General features: G+C 40.2%; 1 protein-coding gene across 1 annotated transcript in view; it reads right to left on the bottom strand.

Moving 5' to 3' along the window:
• FAT3 (FAT atypical cadherin 3) overlaps window positions 1-19,669 on the bottom strand; it is a 334,025-nt gene that overhangs the window by 307,490 nt on the left and 6,866 nt on the right. The window contains exon 2 of the mRNA XM_053935206.1: window positions 2,711-6,022. Within this exon, the coding sequence (XP_053791181.1) occupies window positions 2,711-6,005 (3,295 nt within the window). The 5' untranslated portion in view covers window positions 6,006-6,022. The remainder of the gene's footprint in view (window positions 1-2,710; window positions 6,023-19,669) is intronic.

Here is a 19,669-nt window from a genome sequence, read left to right as displayed (position 1 = left end):
CCTCTCCAGGCCATTTCTTCTTGTCCTGACACTTGTTACTTGGAGAACAGACTGACCCTTACCTCACTACAAGCTCCTTTCAGGCAGTTGTAGAGAGTGAGAAGATCTCCCCTGAGCGTCATTTTTTCCAGATGCACCATTATGCACCTATGTACATCTGTAGTGGAAGAAGAAGCAGCCATCGTGACAACACATGTGCAGCTGCATGGTACAGTGTGTATCCATCATGAAGGCCTGCTTCTCCTCATTTGAACTCCTCAGTATCAATGTGCCTCAGGAAGCAAAAGCACATCTCACTCAACACACAGGGCAACACCAATAACATGCAACATTTCAGAAAAATAAAAATAATGTGTTTGAGCAGAATTTTGCTGAAAGCACAGACTTGCTTGCTGTCCAGCTTGCTCATGTATCAGGATGAATTTGGCCCAGTTTATATCCTAATGATTATAATGGATGCTGCAGTCATCTTTTCATTAAGGCAGCAGCCAAAAATATTGATTTGTTATACTTCACACTCCTGCTTACCTTCACAAATTTCAGGAGAGACGGCACATAAGCCAATAGAGTTGGTCAATTTAAAAGTGACAAATGAACTGCACTGAAAGTAAATAAACAGCTATCTCTTTATAAATTAATTCAATATGCGACTTAAGCCCTTTTCTACAGCTAGAAAGCTGATTCATCATTCAGCAGCATTTAAGTTGCCACCAGTTCAATAGTTGAATATTAATGTTGCATTCTATTTGACACAGAAGGTCAAATCCTGCATTCATCTTACAATAGCATGACCCGGAGTAACCCTGAAGCCCTGCCCTCCACACTGCCCTGGCTGTAGCTCGGCACCCAAAGCATTCTTCAAACTGCTTTCAAGAAGGCTTATATGACATTGAACATTTGGGGATATCAGAAACAAGAATCTCAAATCTTTTTATCTGCTGGATTATCTTCTGGAATGATTAAGTAAAATCACACAGGTTAGCTCATTTTCACTTAACACTCGTGAATGAGTGAAAGGCAGAAAAATCTTTGTATCTTGGGAGATTTGGGGCTTTTTTGCCTCCACAAAATGTATTTCAATTTTAGAAAGAAAATAAGTATATTTAATGTGGAACACTGAGTACAATTTCCATTCCCATTAAAACATGATTTGTGCTTTACTGAACAAGGGACCCAACTTATTCTAGGCCATCACCTCTACTAGGGTAGGCACAGGGTAAAAAAACTAGTTATTTTACTTATGAGTGACACACACAGAGTTACTTTCCCTACCAGCTCTTTTAAATTCAATAAATGTCAAATGCTGTGATTTCTGTATCAATACTGCAGCATTGGCACCAACCTCACAGTGCTTTATAAAGAACCCATTGAGATGAAGTTGATACTACTCAATAAATAGGTAGGATGACATTTTCAAATGCAGAAGCTTAATATTTAAACACATGTCCAAATGTCTAAACAATGTTGCCTGAATGCCTTCCACTACTATCAGCACTGTAGAATATGTGAGTTTCTAACATTTCTGGAAATTACACTAGATGCCCTCTTGACTTCTAACACTCAAGTCTGATGTTTCTGGACATAAGGTTTTGACTGCAATCATCTGCGTACAGCTGTAGCAGCAAGGCTGTAGCAAAAATAGAATAAAAATATTTTTCTCTGCTTATACTATGAGAGCCACAGCATTTGTGATGTCATCTGTTTTTCATAATGTTCAGTTTAGAAAGTTGACATTTGATTAAACAGTTTGAATTTGCCAAAACATACATTTTAATCTTATGTTTAATACCACATTCTCAATTAAAAGCTTCAGAAGAAGACATACAAACCACAGTAAACCCACAAACCTAACATATTTAATGTAATTTCTGAAACTGTTGACTAATATTTTCTAATTTCCTCACTACTTCTAGTGGTGCACAGCTGCACCATTATTCCCAACAACTATCAGACATTTATACAGCAAGTTTTTAAGTGTTTTACTAAACACACTTTTATATTTAGTATTCTGAATGTTTTCCAATAGGGTGATGTGGTAATAAAATTCAGCATCTGAAGAACCTTCACTATATTAACAATGCTTTCTAAAATCAATGTTTATAATACTACTGCCATGAAAGGAAAACTAGAACACCTCACTTAGAGCTATGAACATTTCCCTGAATTTCTACCTTTTATATAAGCACACCAACACTGATAAACACAAGAAAGTGTATTACACAGGATGGTGTGTCATTCCAGAATAACTCCCATGAAAAATTACTCCCAGCACCAAGAACAAGGCCACAAATAGGTTTTAGGAAAAAATAATCTTTCTTTCATGCTCCTTATTTCCTTTCATTGGGTTTAATACTGGATTCAAAGTCATGAGTATTGTGACTTTGTGGAGGTAGCCTGAGTAATCTGTTGATCAGTGATCAACAGATAATGCAGTGACTGTAAGCGAGTCATCCTGTAACTATCACTGCCTTCTAAATGGAGTCCTCATGTAGCTGCTGGAAAGAAATGTGTATTATTTCACATCCACAGAGTGATGAATGTAACCGGGTAATTAAATCATGTCACTGCTGTGCCTGGAAAATCCTTACTTATAATTTTATCTTGCCTGTTAAGAAGAACTGAATTTCTTGTTAAGGATAGAAAACAATTATGCCTCAGCTTTGCTTTTGAAAAAAACCTCTACGAAGGAGAAATTAGAAACAAAACTCACCAGTTTCTTCATCAATGCTGAATCTCCCCAGGCCACTGCCGTCCCTGATGGAATACTGGATCTCGCCATCTCTTCCAGAGTCCTCATCTTGAGCAACAACTTGCAAAACACTTGTACCAATGCGGGAGTTTTCCTTTACAGATCCAATGACAGCAAAGTCAGGAAAATAAGGGGTATAAAGATTTTCGTTAACATCCACCACTTCAACCTCCACAAAAGAAAGAGAAGAGAGAGAAACTGGCCGCCCCTTGTCCTTGGCACGCACGGTCAGGTTGTAGAACTGCTGCTTCTCATAGTCGAGCTCCTTGTTCAGGCGGATGGCGCCGCTGGCTTTGTCGATCTCAAACCGCCCATTGTAATCGTTTACCAGTGAGTAGCGGACTTGGCCTCCCAAGCCCATGTCTGGATCGTGAGTTTCCAACCAAGCTATGACAGTGCCAACTGGCAGGTCCTCAAGGACCTTCACATTGTAGCTGGATGGGATAAAGGCTGGAGAGCAATCGTTAACGTCATCCAAGAAAACCTTCAGAGGCACAACAGAAAACTGCTGATGGCCACTCTCTGCTCTGTCCCTAGCCTCAATCTTCAGTGTGTAGTTTGCTTTTGCTTCCCGGTCTAGTTGATCTGCGACATACACCACTCCTGTGGAACTGTTGATAGCAAATTGATGGGCGTCTGTCAGCACTGAGTAAGTCACTTCACCATTAGATCCTAGGTCTTTATCTCTGGCTTCTACCTGGATAATCTCTGTACCAAGACTTGTACTTTCTAAAATATTAACCGAGTAACTGTCCTGTAGAAAAACAGGCTTGTTATCATTTGCATCCTCCACAGTGACAGTCAGCAGTCTCCATGCAGATTTCTGTGGATTACCTAAATCATAAATTGTAATATTAAGGAGATAGAGCTCTGTTTTTTCACGGTCCAAGGGCATGAGAACACTAAGTATCCCCATCTCCATGTCAATGTTGAAACAACTATCTACATTACCATCAGAAATTGTATAAAGTACTCTTCCATTAAAGCCTGAGTCAGCATCATAGGCTTTTATCCTCAGGATGGTGGCACCAACTGGCAGATCTTCTGAAACCTTCACATCAGTAGGAAAGGATTTGTCAAAATGAGGTGCCTGCCTGTTGATTGAATAAAAATCAAGAAAACCATCTTCCAAATTCAGCTTCACATTTGCTTTTGCCTTTTTGAGCAATTTTTCTGCTAGCTTCTGAGCAACTCTAGTTTCTCTACAGCTAAAGGTCTTTGAAGACACTTTCCCATGAACTACTGAAATATTAACAAACATAGCATCAGCAAAGTTCTCTCCATCAGTTGCTGTTATCTTAAGGCCAAAATTGCTATTCTTTATGCCAGAGTTAACAAGAGATTTTTTAAGTTGCAGAACACCAGAGTCTGGACTTAAATAAAAAAGGCCAAGTTCATTTCCAGAGATTATTTTGTACTTCACAAGCTCTAACTCATCTATGTCTATTGCAGAAACAGCAGTAATGTGACCACCAACAGGAAAATCAGATGAAATCACTCCCTGACAGGCCACTTTTTCAAAGAGGGGCTTGTTGTCGTTGACATTGCCTATGTATATGGTGACATTCACCTCACTTTCATGGCGGTAGGGAGAACCCCAGTCAGATGCTCTCACAATGAACCTGTAGCTTTCTGGTGAGGACTCAAAATCCAGTTCTTCAGATGTGCTGATGACACCTGTAAACTGGTTTATTGTAAATGGCAGTGAGTTCAGACTGGCAATACTGTATGTAATGTATCCGTTCTCCCCCCTGTCTTCATCGACTGCTGACACTGCCAAAACGCTGGACCCCACGGGGACACTTTCATTGACAAATGAACTGTAGGAGAGCTGCTGGAACTCCGGAGTGTGATCGTTGGCATCCTCTAGCCTGACAGTAACCTGTGCTTTTAAATCACTGCCTTTGTTTGCATATACTTCTAATTCATAGAGGTCTTTCTCAATGATTTTCAAAGGACGAGCAGTAGTAATAAGGCCTGTGTTAGGATTGATCTTAAAATACTCAGCTTCCTCACTTGGAGATATTCTATATTCCACACCCTGTGGCTCATGCATCAGCTTAACTACTGCAACCACCACACCAGGAGGTGAAAATTCACTGATGAAAATATCATATGCTTCCTTTTCAAACTTCAGGGGGATACTTTCTTTCTTGGGACTAGCAATGTGGACCAGTTTGACCGCAGAAAATTTCTGAGGAGATCCTTTGTCCTTAGCTTGGAGAGTGAGGTTGTAACCATAAGGGAAGCTGTCCCAGTCAATAGGTTTTCTTTCTTTGATTTTGTACTCATTCATCCATTTTCCTTCTTTAGTCAGAAAGAATTGTTCTAGAGGATCTCCAGCAACAATAGAAACAGATTCTATTTCTCCATTGGCTCCTTCATCTAGGTCATCAACATTAACAACTGCATAGGTAGGTTCCTTGTCTGATGGGAAGGGAATGTGGGTTACTACACTTATTGTTGGGGCATGTTCATTTATACGTTCAATGTGAACATAAAGCTTGGCAGTGCTGCTTACGCCATTGTTTCCATAAAGCTTCATCCCACGGTCCACTGCCAAAACCTCAAGGTCGTATCTGTTTTTCTCATCATAATTTAACCGGCCACTTAAGGAGATAACACCACTTGTAGGATGAACTGAGAAGAGCTCAACTTTACCTTTAAAGTAGTAATAAAATTCACCATTGGACCCAATGTCCGCATCTGTTGCGGTCACCTGTGCAATGCTAGTCCTTAAGGGAGTGCTTTCTGCTATTGTGACAGAGTACGTGGTTGGTGAAAACAAAGGTCTTAGGTCATTCATATCCAAAACCTGGATGTTCACTTTTGTCCATGCTTCCAAGTCCTCTCCTCTGACAGACCCTTTTACCATCAATAAATAGCTGTCCTGGATTTCTCTGTTCAATATCGCAGAATTCCCACCTTTAGTCCTTATTCTGAGGAAGCAGAAGTCAGCAATGATGACTTCCTCTGCTTTAAAAAAGCCCTCATCATCACCAGACACTATTTTGTACTTGATATCCCATGAAAGGTCAGCCATGGTAATGCCCATCCTCGTCTGACTGTTGACATAGGTCCTCGCTGCAGAATTCTCGTACACTGTGGCATTGTAAGTGGAATGTGTGAAGTGAAAGCCAAGCGGGGCAGTCCCGTGAGCCACCTGGCAAATGGAAGCCAGGAGCTTGACAATCAGAAGGGCAAGGCATGACGGAGGTAGCCGTGAGCCTGACCAGCGGCCCATATTCACGTCCATCACATCATTCTTTCACCCTGTGAAAGAGAGAGAAAACATGAAATAGCTGATCAAGGGACAAAAACAGTACTGTGAAGTGACATGTCGAAGCGACGTACTAAATTTGTGACCGGAAGTAAAATCTACATATCATCAATTCACCACATCTTTAACAAAACTAGACACACACACACACACTCACACCAGCTTTGGGTATTTTCACACTTGTCTGAGTAGTATATGTGCATGTGCACATATATATATAACTACATAGATGTATGTATGCACACATTTTTAACATAAAAGACCCTACCATATCCATATACACATGCACACAGTCCAGAATAATAATCACAGTAAAAAAAAAATTAAATCCACTATAAGCATTTATATAAATTTATATTGAAAGATGCAGCACATACAGAAATTATTTTTTCTTATTTATCAGCAGCTCCAACTAAGGCTGAACTTGTTTGTTTTCAGAGGATATTGGAAAATTCATTTTCAGTCCCAATATTTGGAAGAGAGACAGGATTTTCATATGTATGTGGCACTATCATAGTCAAATGTTACTCTTTTTTTTTATGGTCAGTTTAGAATGATGAAATTTGAGTCACCAAGAACAAGTAGAATAAGAAAGTCATTATGCAGTCATTACTTTGAGTACAAATACCTTCAGAAAAGGCCCATTGCCTCACTCCAATAATCTAAATTGTGAGGTTAAGTAGAGACAGAGTAAGTGGAGGCACTGGCTGAAAGTTGCTGGAGGGTACTGCAGAAGGTGGGAGCCAAGTCCTGCTTATCTGTCGCTTCTACCTTGAAAGCAGAGGAAATAAGCCTGAGAAAACTAGGCAGGTGCTAGCATAGGCAGTGGGAATAAGTATCTTTGTTACAGAGTACATGCACTGCTACTTATGAAAAATCATAAAAATCAGTTTTAAAAGGCAACTATTGAAAGACCCACTGCACACACACATTGTTCTCGTTGTTTAAAAGCTACTAGAAAATGGAGTTTTCTTCAAGCTAGAATACAGGGAGGAAAAGGATAGGAAAAGTTGTCAATGACACAGGTTAATTTAAACTTCTAACAAGATTTCAACTTCTCCAAGGAGATTTATAAATTGCATGCAAGTTTTGGAATATGAATTCGTATTAGTTATCACCTCCAATGTAACAGAGGCACTACTGCAGTTTCAGTACTAACAACAAACAATTTATCGTGTTGATGTTGCAATGTCCACACACAACACAACTTCCTGATCCCACAGTCTATATCCCATTATTTATCACACTGATCAATTTGGTCAATTCTCCCAAGTGTTTGTCAAAGCACTCATTTTCCAATACACTTATTTTCACATGCAATTTTCCTTATTTTCCTTTGTTTCCTTATTTTCTTTTCTATTAAAGAAAAAAAGGAAATAAACTCTTTAAAAAGAGAATAAAAATGTAAGATTATATCACCTTCTGGACCTGCATTCCCCAGTAGCCAGCAAATTTCATTTGTGGCAGTTCCTTTTCTGAATACGCCCACTCAATTACTGTGTGCATAGCATGTGAGTCCTACGATTAACATCTTGTTCCATACGGTTCATACATCAAATAAGAACAATTCTCCAATACGCCTAGCATACATGAGGGAACAGATTGACCTCCAGAAGTCCCAGGATGGAATTCGTCTACTTCATATAGGAAAGATCATTTTATTGTTGTTACCATTTCATTCCATCAGTGGCACCATATTCTTCAGCACAACAAACATTCATCAATTTAATCCACCAGTATGAAAATATCTAAGTCCCTTATTTTCATGGGGCTTTATGGGATCACTTTTGAGTACTGAAACTAAAAGCTGTTGCTTCACACTAGTGTGGGAGATTATGCTACTTGTATTTTTTTTTTAATATATATATAAATATATACAAAACATACAATAAACTGCTGAGGAAATTCAGCCAATGAAATGAGAAATTCTAATGAGACACAACTCATGGGAAAATAAAGGGCCAGACCTCTTCTATGATGTGCATTATTAAAATAATCAACAGACAATCACTGTATTGCTGCCTTTCATGAAGAGCACTTCAGCATCCTTTGTCTATACCACAATACTCATCTCTCCCCCTGCTAAGAGAGAGACAATTTTTGCTGGCTTACTAAAGAGACTGATGTCATGTTTCATATGAGCATCTAGATTTCTATCACTACAGTTCAGCAACTTCCTAGAAATTAATTTTCCTATTCTTTGAAATAAGGAAATGAATTGTCTTATACTATTTGTCTCATTTGGTGGTCTAGTTTCTCCTGTCCATGCCATAGCCCAGCATGAGCTGGTTTCTTTCTACCTTTCAGGGCCATCAACATCAGGTTTTCAAGTCCAGCATAACTGGAAATCAGTTTTCCTGAGAATATCATTGCTAAAAAAAAAAAAATTATTTGAAACTTTACTTTCAGCCCTACCCAAGGTTACAGACTGCTGTGGCAGACAGGCATCAAAGTAGATATTTACAAAGCTCTGAGATTAGGGGAACCTAATGAAAAAGTTGTGTATATCCTAGGCAATATAACATGACAATCTTATGTTCCTATTCCATTTATTCTTATAATTTTAAAGAAAGCTGGAGCTAAGACCTAATCTCAAACACACTGCTGCAAACTCAGTCATGTCAATAGTCCACCAAGTTTTAGAGGTTCAGTGCAATCAATATCAGTCCTGAAACACTAAATTCCACCTAGAAGCAGCATATATATATTGTGTGAGTGTGCTACTGAAAGCATATTTTAGCTATGTGTACATATGCATACACAGACACACAGATTATGTATTTTTAGGTAGAATTTCATGGTTGCCACTGGAAAAATTGGACCTTCACATCAGGTAGCACTTTCAGAGTTTGATTTGATCTCAAATGTGGTATGCAGAGTTGTAACAAGCTCCCCATTGAAGTTATTCATCTATCCATATATTTATATGGCTATCACCATTACATTATATGAAAGTCCCAATGGATGAGCTATTAAGCTGCCACTTGGGCAACCCAAGAATGTTTTATTCGTTTACTGAATTCCTTTCTTCTGGGATATTTGTTTTTAAGAGTTCATAATACATACATACTTAACACACAGGAAATGTAATGAGATAGGTTACAGAAACAAAGTACAAAGCAACCCACTGCAAATTAGGAGGCATTTCTTTAAAGGCACTACTTGTCAAAAAAATGTTATGTTTAAAGTGAAGAGAAAGGTTGTGATTACTTTTGCTTGATTTTAAAATGTTTGGGCAGGAGCTACTAAAAAAAAAATTCCCCAGTACTGCTCAGCATGGTTAGTACGAAAGAAAAAAAAGGGGGGGAAAAGAAAAGGAAATTAAGGGAAAAGGGAACAGGGGAAAAGGTAAAAGCTTTCTGAGAGAGGAAAACTGCTCTACAATAGCAGCAGAGACTTAAAGGGAACAATTCCCTTCTAACTACCCAACGAAGTGAAAAAAACAACACAATATAGGAGTCAAGAATCTTTCCACTCTAGCTCTCATAAATTACTCTGGCCTTGAACTGGGAAGGAAAAAATGGAAAAATAGAACAGTGTGTCTTCATTTTTAATACTCTTTAAAATAAACTTGAACATCGTCTATGATTTTAAATTCAATTCATCATTTGAGCAATTTTCCCTTCCTCCTTGAAAAAGTTGGCTAACTATGTGACCCAAACCATGCAGAATAGCTGCAAGGACCTGTATGTGGCTGGTGCTCCTTAGAGGAATTCAGAGAGGTATGATCATCATTTCTTTATCTCATCTTGGCTCTGGCAACCTCCAGTTTGGGCTGCACCCAAACATAACACCCCACCAGACAGAAAAGGAAGACTGAAGTCCCAGGAACTGCCAGAATTCCTACGCACCAAAAATGTGGCTCTAACTCCACGTGCAGATATGAAACAAGTGCTATCTGTTCCTTGGTTTGACTCCCTCTCCCTAGGCTAATTTTTCTAATTCTAAAGATCTCCAAACCATAAACTACTTGAAAAAGAAAACAGTGCATATATCTTTGGGTAAACAAGAGCCAAAAAGTCTTTTATAAAATATAAGGAATACAACAGAAAAATTTCTTCAGCAAACAGGAGGAATAAGCTTTTAGCAGGCAACAGAAGGGATAACAAAAGAGCCACCTCCTCTCTCCCTACTGTGCCTCCAAGCCCAGTTATATTTTGAGAGCATGTTTCCAGCTGGCCATCAAGCAAATTAATTCAGGAAATGTGACTAGCTAATATGAAACAACCATTAAAGACTTTTTAAAACGTCCTTTGAAGACAGAAGAAACTCATTTGTGCTTTAACATCCAGCTTCAGTGAAGGGTGAAGAACCCAATAGAGCTCATATATAGCTCTGGGCTATGAGAAGGAAAAAAGTTTCTCAACTTCAGATAAATTTCTTAGAGTCGAGGTATTCATGCACCTATGTGTATGGGGGGGAAAAAAGGGGTCAAGAAACCTTGACTTAAAGGTTTTCATCCTAATTTGCATTTCTCTTGGTGAAGCTGGGAAAGGACACATGTCTCCTCACACAGGACAGGATTGGAGACCTCACAGTATGGACAAATACTACCATTTGAAATTACTATTGCTTCTTTGAGAGAGTTGCCACAATTCTCTAAGCAGCTTTACATCAAAACCAGTATATTTGAAAACGTAAAGGTATTTTTGGGAAGCAGAAGAACAGTAACATCACATGCACATGAAGTCTAAATAGTATGTGGACAAGTCATGCATGTGCTCCAGGAACAGAAGCTGTTGATTTCCTTGGAAGTGGCCTTAATCTTCCAAGGTAACTCCTGTCATTTAAACGTCAACATCAACAACAGCTGATCTATTCTCATGGTCTAACCATAAGAATAACTCTTCTCAGTATTCTTTTCTATCAACAACAGCAATTTGACTACAAAAAAACTTCTGCATGACCAGACCATTAGGATCTGCAGAAAGGATACAAGGAAGATTGCAAAGCTTGTGGTAGGTTTGCAGTTGTCACCTATGAAAGGCTTTCATCAAGCTGCATCAGTGATAGAAAAAGAATGGTCAACAAATCTGTTGTCAATATTGCAATCAGGAGGTGAGTGTCCATGTATATCAGTGCCATCTTGGAAGAAGTCTCTTCCATAGCACAGAACCAATGAAACCTCTTCTGAACTCATGGAAATTATTATTTGGGCAAATGGAAGATATTGATCTAGGAGTTTAAAGACCAAGGTCTACCTGCAAGGCTGAAAAACAGACTAGAGAGAGACATGGATTTTTTAACTCTCATTTCACAGGCAATACCATTAGCATGTCGTCTAATGAATAGTGAGTAAGGGGGAAAAAAAAGCATATTGGAATAACACTTCACCTAGCCAGACAATTTCCTTGCACGCCACAATAATTCACCCAGTCAGGAAAGGCTAACAATTTACTGTCCAGGAAAAGAAGTCAGAATACAGAATAGGAATTTAGAACATGTGCCACACAGAAATGAATTAAAGATTTGTGTTCAAGTCTAGGCAGGAGGCAAAAAAACCTTACTGACACTGACAGATTTACAACAGGAGATATATTCATGGAGCTACCTGCTCCCTGATGAGCACGAAGATCTGCTTTTCCATATATATGATTATATCATGATGTGTTTATCCCCAAAAGAGAAGGTGAAGACAAAAGGATCATTTCTGCAGAGTAAGCCCTTGCAAGAGACAGCACTATAAATCCTAACCTTTCTCAGAGCTGCAAATCCTCCTGCTGCCTGCATGTCATTCCACACGGGAGACAGGCCACTCAGTGTGTAGCAAGTGTAATTCAGGCCGTCCCTAGGAAGTGAAGATTTAGCCACCCAGCCGTATGTTATGAATAACTTTGTTTTGCTAGCAGGTGCTGGGGATTTTTTCCATACAACACCAATTTTTGCCAAGTATCAGTTCATCAGCAAATGCTTCCACTTGCAAGCAGGGACTAAGCACCATTTTTCTTCCCAAAGAAAGGGTGCAAAGGGTCTGTTGGACTCTCCCTTTCCCCTCGAGGCTGAAACGTGGCTTGAGGAAAATGGAGGAGGAGAGAGAGGTATAATTTGCCGCCATGTGAGATCTGTCAAAAGTGAATTCCTGGGAGCCACCTTACAAAGGATTTGAGCTTGTCCCTTGGTGGTCTGCCTCCAGGGAAACAAAGGCTGCTATCCAGTTTTCACGCTTTGTGTATCTCAAATCCCCCTGGCTCCTGCTTCTTAGTCACTGTAAAATGGGGATGCTTTGGGACAGTATCAAAATGAGCCAGTTATTTTCACAGGGGCTTCCTTTTGGAACAAATTCAATGATAGTATTTCTTGCTTATCTGGCCTTTTTTTTACCCCCTTATGTATTATTCATAAACCTACTTTGACCCCCATCCAAGGAGTCCTAGCTTGAAAGTTCTTTCAAGGTGTAATGTCAGGAGCAAAAATTCGGCATTAACGAGTCCCACTCCTGTCACTGCTGGTCTTTCCCCAGTTCTCCCTTCACCACAAGTAAATTTGGATCCCCTCCAAGCAGCCAGCTTTTTACCAAGCCGCACCTCTGATCCTTAGGGGCAAGAGCTCTACTCATACACCCAGAGGCTGCTGAGGATGGGGAGCAGCAGTACAGCCTGCCTTCAGGCACATTCCAGCTACATAGAGTAGGACTTGAGTAGTGAGTTGACTGGGCTTTTTGCAACTCCACCCTTACCATAATGCAAATAATAATGCTACATAATAATAATACAACAATTGAGACGAGATTGTCTTTGTATAAAACCCTAGAGCAATCTGAATCTCAGCTTTTTACAATATCTGGTGAAACACAGCAATGAAATAAGCACTTTTTGATCTGCAGCACTGATGTACCTGAAGGTGATGTACCTGCACCTTAAAAAGCATATTCCACCTTTGCCACGCAAGGCTCAGCTCCCACCGTGAACTCTCTTCCACGGTTGTTTTCCTGCAAACTCACACCCGCTAGCCCCAGCTGCTGCTGGTTGCTGCCTCCGGTCTGCTCTGTGTTTGGGGTACTGCACATACTCCTTCTGACAGCTTGCAGAGGCTTGTATAAACTATTTGGATATAGTTTATAGTAAGAAAGAAGTCCATGAGATTTACAACCACTGTTTCCAGGGCCATAAATAGGTATATAGGTATAAGGACAGCAGTAAGCTGTTACTCTCAAAGGAAAAAAATATTATATATCTCCCTCAGACACTCTGTGTGGGGAGGCAGAGCAGCTCAAATGGTCCAGGCCTTTATAGATGGGCAAATGAAGGGAGATTGAAAATAGAGATGCATATACAAAAGCTTCTTCACCGCTGACAGCTCCATGTAAAACACACAACATAAAATGGAGGTTAAGGAAAATCACTGTCAGGTTGGACTAGATGATATTTAAAGATCTATCCCAACCCTAACCATTCTATGGTTCTATGATTATGAGATGCCAAATCAAAATCATGATAGTCCAGGAAGGACTTTACAAAGAGACTGTAGGATAAAGCTTTTCACTCTACACCAAAGAAGATATATGAATGTAGCCAGGTGCCTTTAAATAAAAACACAATTAAACAGAACAGTCACTTGAGAACTAGCTAGATCTTACTAACCTAGTCAGGAAGAAAGAAAGAAAAAAAATACCTTTCTTGAGGCTAGGAATTGGATCATTGATTTTGCAGTGCCATCTTTTCAAGAGAGCTGTGACATGCAGCAATAGAAAGAGAACATGATGGAAGTGGAAGGAGAAAATATTTTGATTGAGATTCTCAACAAGTTTGAGATTTGAGAACAAAACCTAGATTTAGCAATGAACATTATTCTTTCGGTAGGGCAGGAATCTGCAGGGTGTTGGCACTTGTTGCTATGTCACAGGCTGACATGGAGCTGCTTCTGAAGCAACACACCAGAGTTGTCTACAACCAGCTAGAGATCTCTACACGGGTCTGGCTGCTAGGCACTGCAGAGCAGCCACCTTTCTGAAAGCCAGCTCCCCAAAATCTGCCTCTCATGAAAGAGTCTCCAAAAACTTGGACAAACTCTGAAAGCCCATAAGTGTTCACAAGAAAAAAGAAAGAAGAAGAAGGAAAAAAAAAAAAAAAAAAAAAAAAAGATTGTTGATAAATACAGTGGCTGCTCTCCAACTTTTTCTGCAAAAAAATCAGAAATTTTGTCATTTGTTTTAAGAGGCAGTATTTAGAGAGAGGGCTCTTGCCATTACTTTTTAAAATTACATCCAGCTCTGGCCATAGTAGTTGGTTAACCTGCCTAAGTAAAAAGCAATGCACAGCTACATCAGGTCAAATAAATCATACTTTCTCTCAGGTAAGTGGAATACACACTGCAGACATCATGTGGGAAATAGAAAAGTAGATTGAGTCAGCCTTAAACCTAACAGTTGTGAGAAAAACCTAGAAATTTCCTTCCAGCTCATGTGTTAAGGTTAAATCACTGTAAGAAGAAAAGCTCTCCAACAAAGCTGGTCTTGGACAGCTATCTGCATTGGAAATGCCCAAATCCATACAAGGTGCTAAATGCAATTATTTTGAAGGGAATATAATACTATTTTTGATGCACATGAGGGAGTACTTGTGGCACTTGGAGAGACAGATCTATCTTGGCTGTGTGGAAGAGCCTCTGATAGCACCTCCACCAGTCACCACCACTCAGAGAGCAGCCCTCAAGGGAAAAACACAGCACTGGAAGTCTTTAGCATGCTGAAATTCCTTCCACGTTCAAATATTTCATCCATATTGAAACCACGATTCTGCCCCCCCTCCAATGGTCAGTTCATGCATACATATTTGAGATGATAACCACTTTACAGCTAACCATACATTAACTGAAACCACCACAGCTTCAGCTTTCCAACTCGGCCAGTTCAGTCACCACAGCTGGGAGTCTCTCAAAGTCAGTTGCGTGTTTGGAAACGTTCAGCTTTGCAGACACGGCTCAATTAAAAGCTCCACAGAGCACAGATCACTATTTAAAGCTGAACTGTTCACTTTTGTTTATTTATAGCAAAACCATTAATTGCTAATCACATATTTGTTTGCTGGAAAACCAATGCTCCAAAATAAACACCAAGTTTAAAGACTGTTCACAGAACACTGAATGGTATCAGGAACAGTGCTAAAAATGTAAATCAGAAACATCAAAACACATCAGGACTTCAACTGAAGGAACAAACAACCCATTATTTCTGTGCCAGAAAAGAGGTTACCCATAAGCCACCAGTTACCCACTGAGTCATCTACAGTCCAGCAGTTATTTATGTCCTGAAGAATAACAGACACCATGGCAGAGTATCTGTTGAAAATATCTTCATGGCAATCAGCATATGTTAGATTAAATGAGGTATCTCTTAATGCAGATATCTGATAATCACCTTGGAAAAGTGCCTTTAAAATATTTGGCATAAGAGGCAGAACCTCAGAAAAAGTCTATTTTCATTTATGATCCAGTTTCAAATGTCAAAATCATATAAAATTTAAAAAAGAAAAAAGAAGCTCAGCTTTCTTTTAGCTCTCCTCACTAAGAGAGCTCCATGCTTCCCTCTAGAGAAGCATGTTCCTCAAATAGCTACAGGAGCAGTGCATGGAAAACCAAGGGAAACAGCCATACAAAGCTATGATCAGCCATTTCCCTATGAAACACACTTTAAACAAGCACAGCAGCCAGGCTTCATGGAGAGCCTCACAACCAGGCACACTGGGAAGCAGGAACGAACTTCCATGGCAGAGTGCTATCTACCTCCTGAAATCCCCATGGGTACTGGACTGAAGCACCCACACTCACTGGCTGTCACATCAACTTTGACTGTGAAGTGCCTCCACCTGCCTGACAGCAGTGCCCTTGAGGTCCCTGATTTTCGTGCACACTTGAAGGTCAGGCTAGTGCACACTTAGCCCATTCCCAGCTGAGGAAACAGGCGCAGCATCTCAAGCCTGTTGCTCTGGGGTACACAGGAAACCCTTCCCACATACTCCAGCTTTCACTGCCTTGCTATGCTGCCCTTGGTACCTGCAAAATCTAGGGCAGGAAGGCTTCCCTACAAAGCAATACTCATCAGCATTTATGGCCTAAATTCCCAAAACAGAGGGTCATACGGTTGTGTTTCCCACCACCACTGCCATGGCTACCATTCAAAACTCATCATTTATTCACAGGTCGGGAGTTCGGGCTTGGTTAGGAGTTTGGGTTTAGTCTTTAAAATTACATGTAGATCTTGGAAAGTTAAGTGGACACTGATCATGAAATGGAGACAAGTAAGGCAGAGGTAATAATAATACTTATAACACCAACAACAGTGTTACGACTCTATTACGTTGTTTACAGTGGCAGCCACCAAGAAGAGCAGCCCCATCTCAATGTCTCACCCTTTTCTATTTGTTCTCCTGGAGAAAGGATCACATGCAACCCAAAGGTCAAGTTGCAAAGCCTGTGCTCCCAAATCCTGGGCATGTACACCAAACACTGGCTGGAGTAAATCACCTACACATGCAAGGCAAGGTCAGGCCCTGTCCCCCTGACCATGAATTCATCATGTCTCCCTCCTGTGAATCAGTTTGCTGTCAGACTCCTTCGTCTGCTCCCTGCCTGCTGGTACCACACCAGGCTCCCGCGGATGAATCTTCCCAATAGAGCCACCCCATCCCTTAGACACTTTGACAAGCAGAGAAATTGCCAGTGAAGTGACCACATCACATGCTGAATATCCAACCCATGTCCCCAAGCTGCTCATCCATGTTCCCAAAACATAGTCAGTCACTGGCTCTACATCTTCTGTTTGTTCACCCAGAGGGGAGTAACCAGTGCTAGCACCCCCATACCAACCTACCTGTTCCCTCAAATCCCAGGCATAGCTATGCCATACTGCTCCATCACTCCAGCCTCATCCCAAAGGTGCTGTGACGGTGCGCAGCTCCAAGGAGCTGCAGCAGGCAAAGGTACATGGATGTTCCTTCTTACAGCATCCCACAGAAGCAAGCTCAGGCTAAATATTCACCATTCTCTTACCGTTCTTCTGACAAGAGAAGGGGAAAACTGCCAAGATGAAATAAACAGGACTCCAACCTAAATAACAACTCAACTCATGCTCAGTGAGGCTCCCTGCTCCTGAATTTGAAACCTCAGTTTAAAATGAAGTTCCACATAACAAGGCACTACTTGCAGATAGCTCTTCCACAGGCTCCACCATGCACTAACTGAAAGTCAGCTGCCATTTCAACCTGACCCCTGCAAATCTCCAGAAAAGTAAAAAACCAAAATAAGTTGTTTCAGAGAGCATCAGGTCAAAGATCAACATCACTGGGAATAATTTAACCTGTTTCCTCTGTGTTTTTAAGATTAAATTATGTAGGGGGGGTAAAATATAAAATAGAAGTGTATAAGCTTACAAAGCAAACTTACAAATCCACAATGAGGGGGGAAAAAAGCAGCATGCCTCACTTGTGAAACTACGGTGGGTAAGGACAAAATATCTGTATATAATATTGTTCTGTAGCACTTTGATGGGAAAAGACTGCCAACAGCTTTTGGCATATGAAAGCTGCTGTGAAGACTTCAATAAAGCTGAGTATACTGTTAAAAACCTTCTCATATGCATCCCTAGAATTTATCTTCAAATGCCACTTTATTAAATTTTGTATTCTCTGGCTTTTGGAAAAATGCTTTTGATTAAATGAAATCTACACAATATATTGTTTCTCTGAAGAAAAAGCATCAGTAGGAATATAAAGTAGTTCTTTCAACACTAAAAAATACACAACATTTTGAACTTGAAACCAGCTTTCAGTAAGAGCACACTTCTAGTTCGAGTGAGGGTGTACACAGACATGTACAGCCCATTTCATCAGGCCCAGCTGCCCTCATACCTCATGTAACTACACAGCCTGTGACAGTTACAGACATTTCAGAGTTTAAACCCTTGTTGCTGTGTTTCTAGGGAATATCCCAAGGTCTAACGGAGTCTTGAAGAACACGAAAGCAGTAATTCTTTTTTTGACATGCAAAAATACTGCTCCCAAGCAGATGTTCTTCAAGTGCATATGAAAACATCCTCTGCAGCCAGGGGAATAAAGAGATGTGCAAAAATCATGGCGGTAACACACACAGAGCTTCATGCCCATGTGCAGCATCAGTTAAGGGCCACAACAGACAGTGCATCACCATGTGAGCCTGGGCACCACAGCCTGGAGGCTCCTAACAACTTCTCTGCAAGAGTTGCAGACACTCTGCACAACTAAAACTAATTATATTCAGGCATAATCCTTTCATGCCACAGCCTGGTGATCACTTTACAGCAGGATAAGCCACTGTGGCCACCAAAGCAGCTGTCCCAGGCTCAATTCCTCTGCTTTTTCCTGTTGGTTTGGGTTTTTTTCTGTTTTTATTTTTTGTTGTTTGTGTGTGTATGCATGGTTTTGTCTTAGTTACTGTTGTTTTGGTTTAGTTTGGGTTTTGTTTATTTGTTTTCTGTTGATTTTGTTCTCAGTGGAGATTGAGCTGCCCTGTTGCAAATATGCCTGTGAACAAAAGGGAGGGAGGGAGGGAGAGAGATGGGAACGGGTGCCTGGGGCAGGCAGGATCCTTTCCATGTCCATGGCAGCTCAAACTGTTTGTTAAACAACAGCCGGAGTTGAGGCAACCAAGATGGTGTGTAAAGAGCAGAAAGTACCTTTGAGAAACATACTGAACACTATCAAAATACCCAAGCCTTAAATAGACACATGAAGTATTTAAATGCATTCACACCCATAACAAGTTTTGTTTACTGCCCAGCATTTAAACAGCTTTTTCTTTACTATTGTAAAATTGTTCCCAAACAGTGTGAATTCCATGTTACAATGAATAGTAGCACTCTAACCCCTATTTACAACCCATTCAGCAACATAATTCCAGAAATAGAATGCAGGATTTCCACACTCTAAAAAATAAAACCTGTTCTTGGCTCAAAAGAATTTGTGCAAATTAGCTGACAAGAATCACTTCCTTTTGTTCTTCCTCTCGAGTATAGAATATTAAAGGAAAAAGAGACTCACTAACCAAGTAATATGAAAAACTTTTATTAAAACCATTAGAACCACGAAGCATTGTTAATGTCCCTCTTGTAATTATATGCAAAACGTTCAGTAACCAAGGAAACAGCGTAGTAATGAAGTTGGAGACTACTGCATAAATGCACCTTTTAAATCACCACCAAGAATGTCTGCTCCAGAGGAACTGGCCAGTTTATTAGTGTGTGACACCCTGATCGCTTAGACGTGCTACAGCTTAAAAACAAAAAGCTAACAAGCTACTTTTACATAAAGGACCCTTTTGTTTCCTGTGTATGAAATGCCCCTTCTTAGCATCTAGTTACAGAGCTCCTCTGCAGAGCTGACTATTTCTCTAAGCTTGTATTCACCTTCATGGGAGTTTTTCAGTAATGATGGGCACTTATTAATTAAATTAATATTTAAATGAATTAAACCACATAACCAGCAACAAGTGAAGAAGAGATGCTGTCCTTTGCCCCAAGTTATCAGCAAACTGAAATGTGCAACAGGAGAAATACTGAAACTGCACTCTTCTCCAGACCCCATTGGTCTGAAATCCACTTCATTGGCACCAAGCACTACTGCATATTGACTCATGTCTACATTATTAAAATTAATTCAAAAAGGAATACT

The sequence above is a fragment of the Vidua chalybeata genome, chromosome 2 (assembly GCF_026979565.1).
Source record: "Vidua chalybeata isolate OUT-0048 chromosome 2, bVidCha1 merged haplotype, whole genome shotgun sequence".
NCBI lineage: Eukaryota > Metazoa > Chordata > Aves > Passeriformes > Viduidae > Vidua > Vidua chalybeata.
The sequence above is the reverse complement of the archived record's forward strand: the minus strand, read 5'-3'. Positions and strand labels throughout refer to the sequence as shown.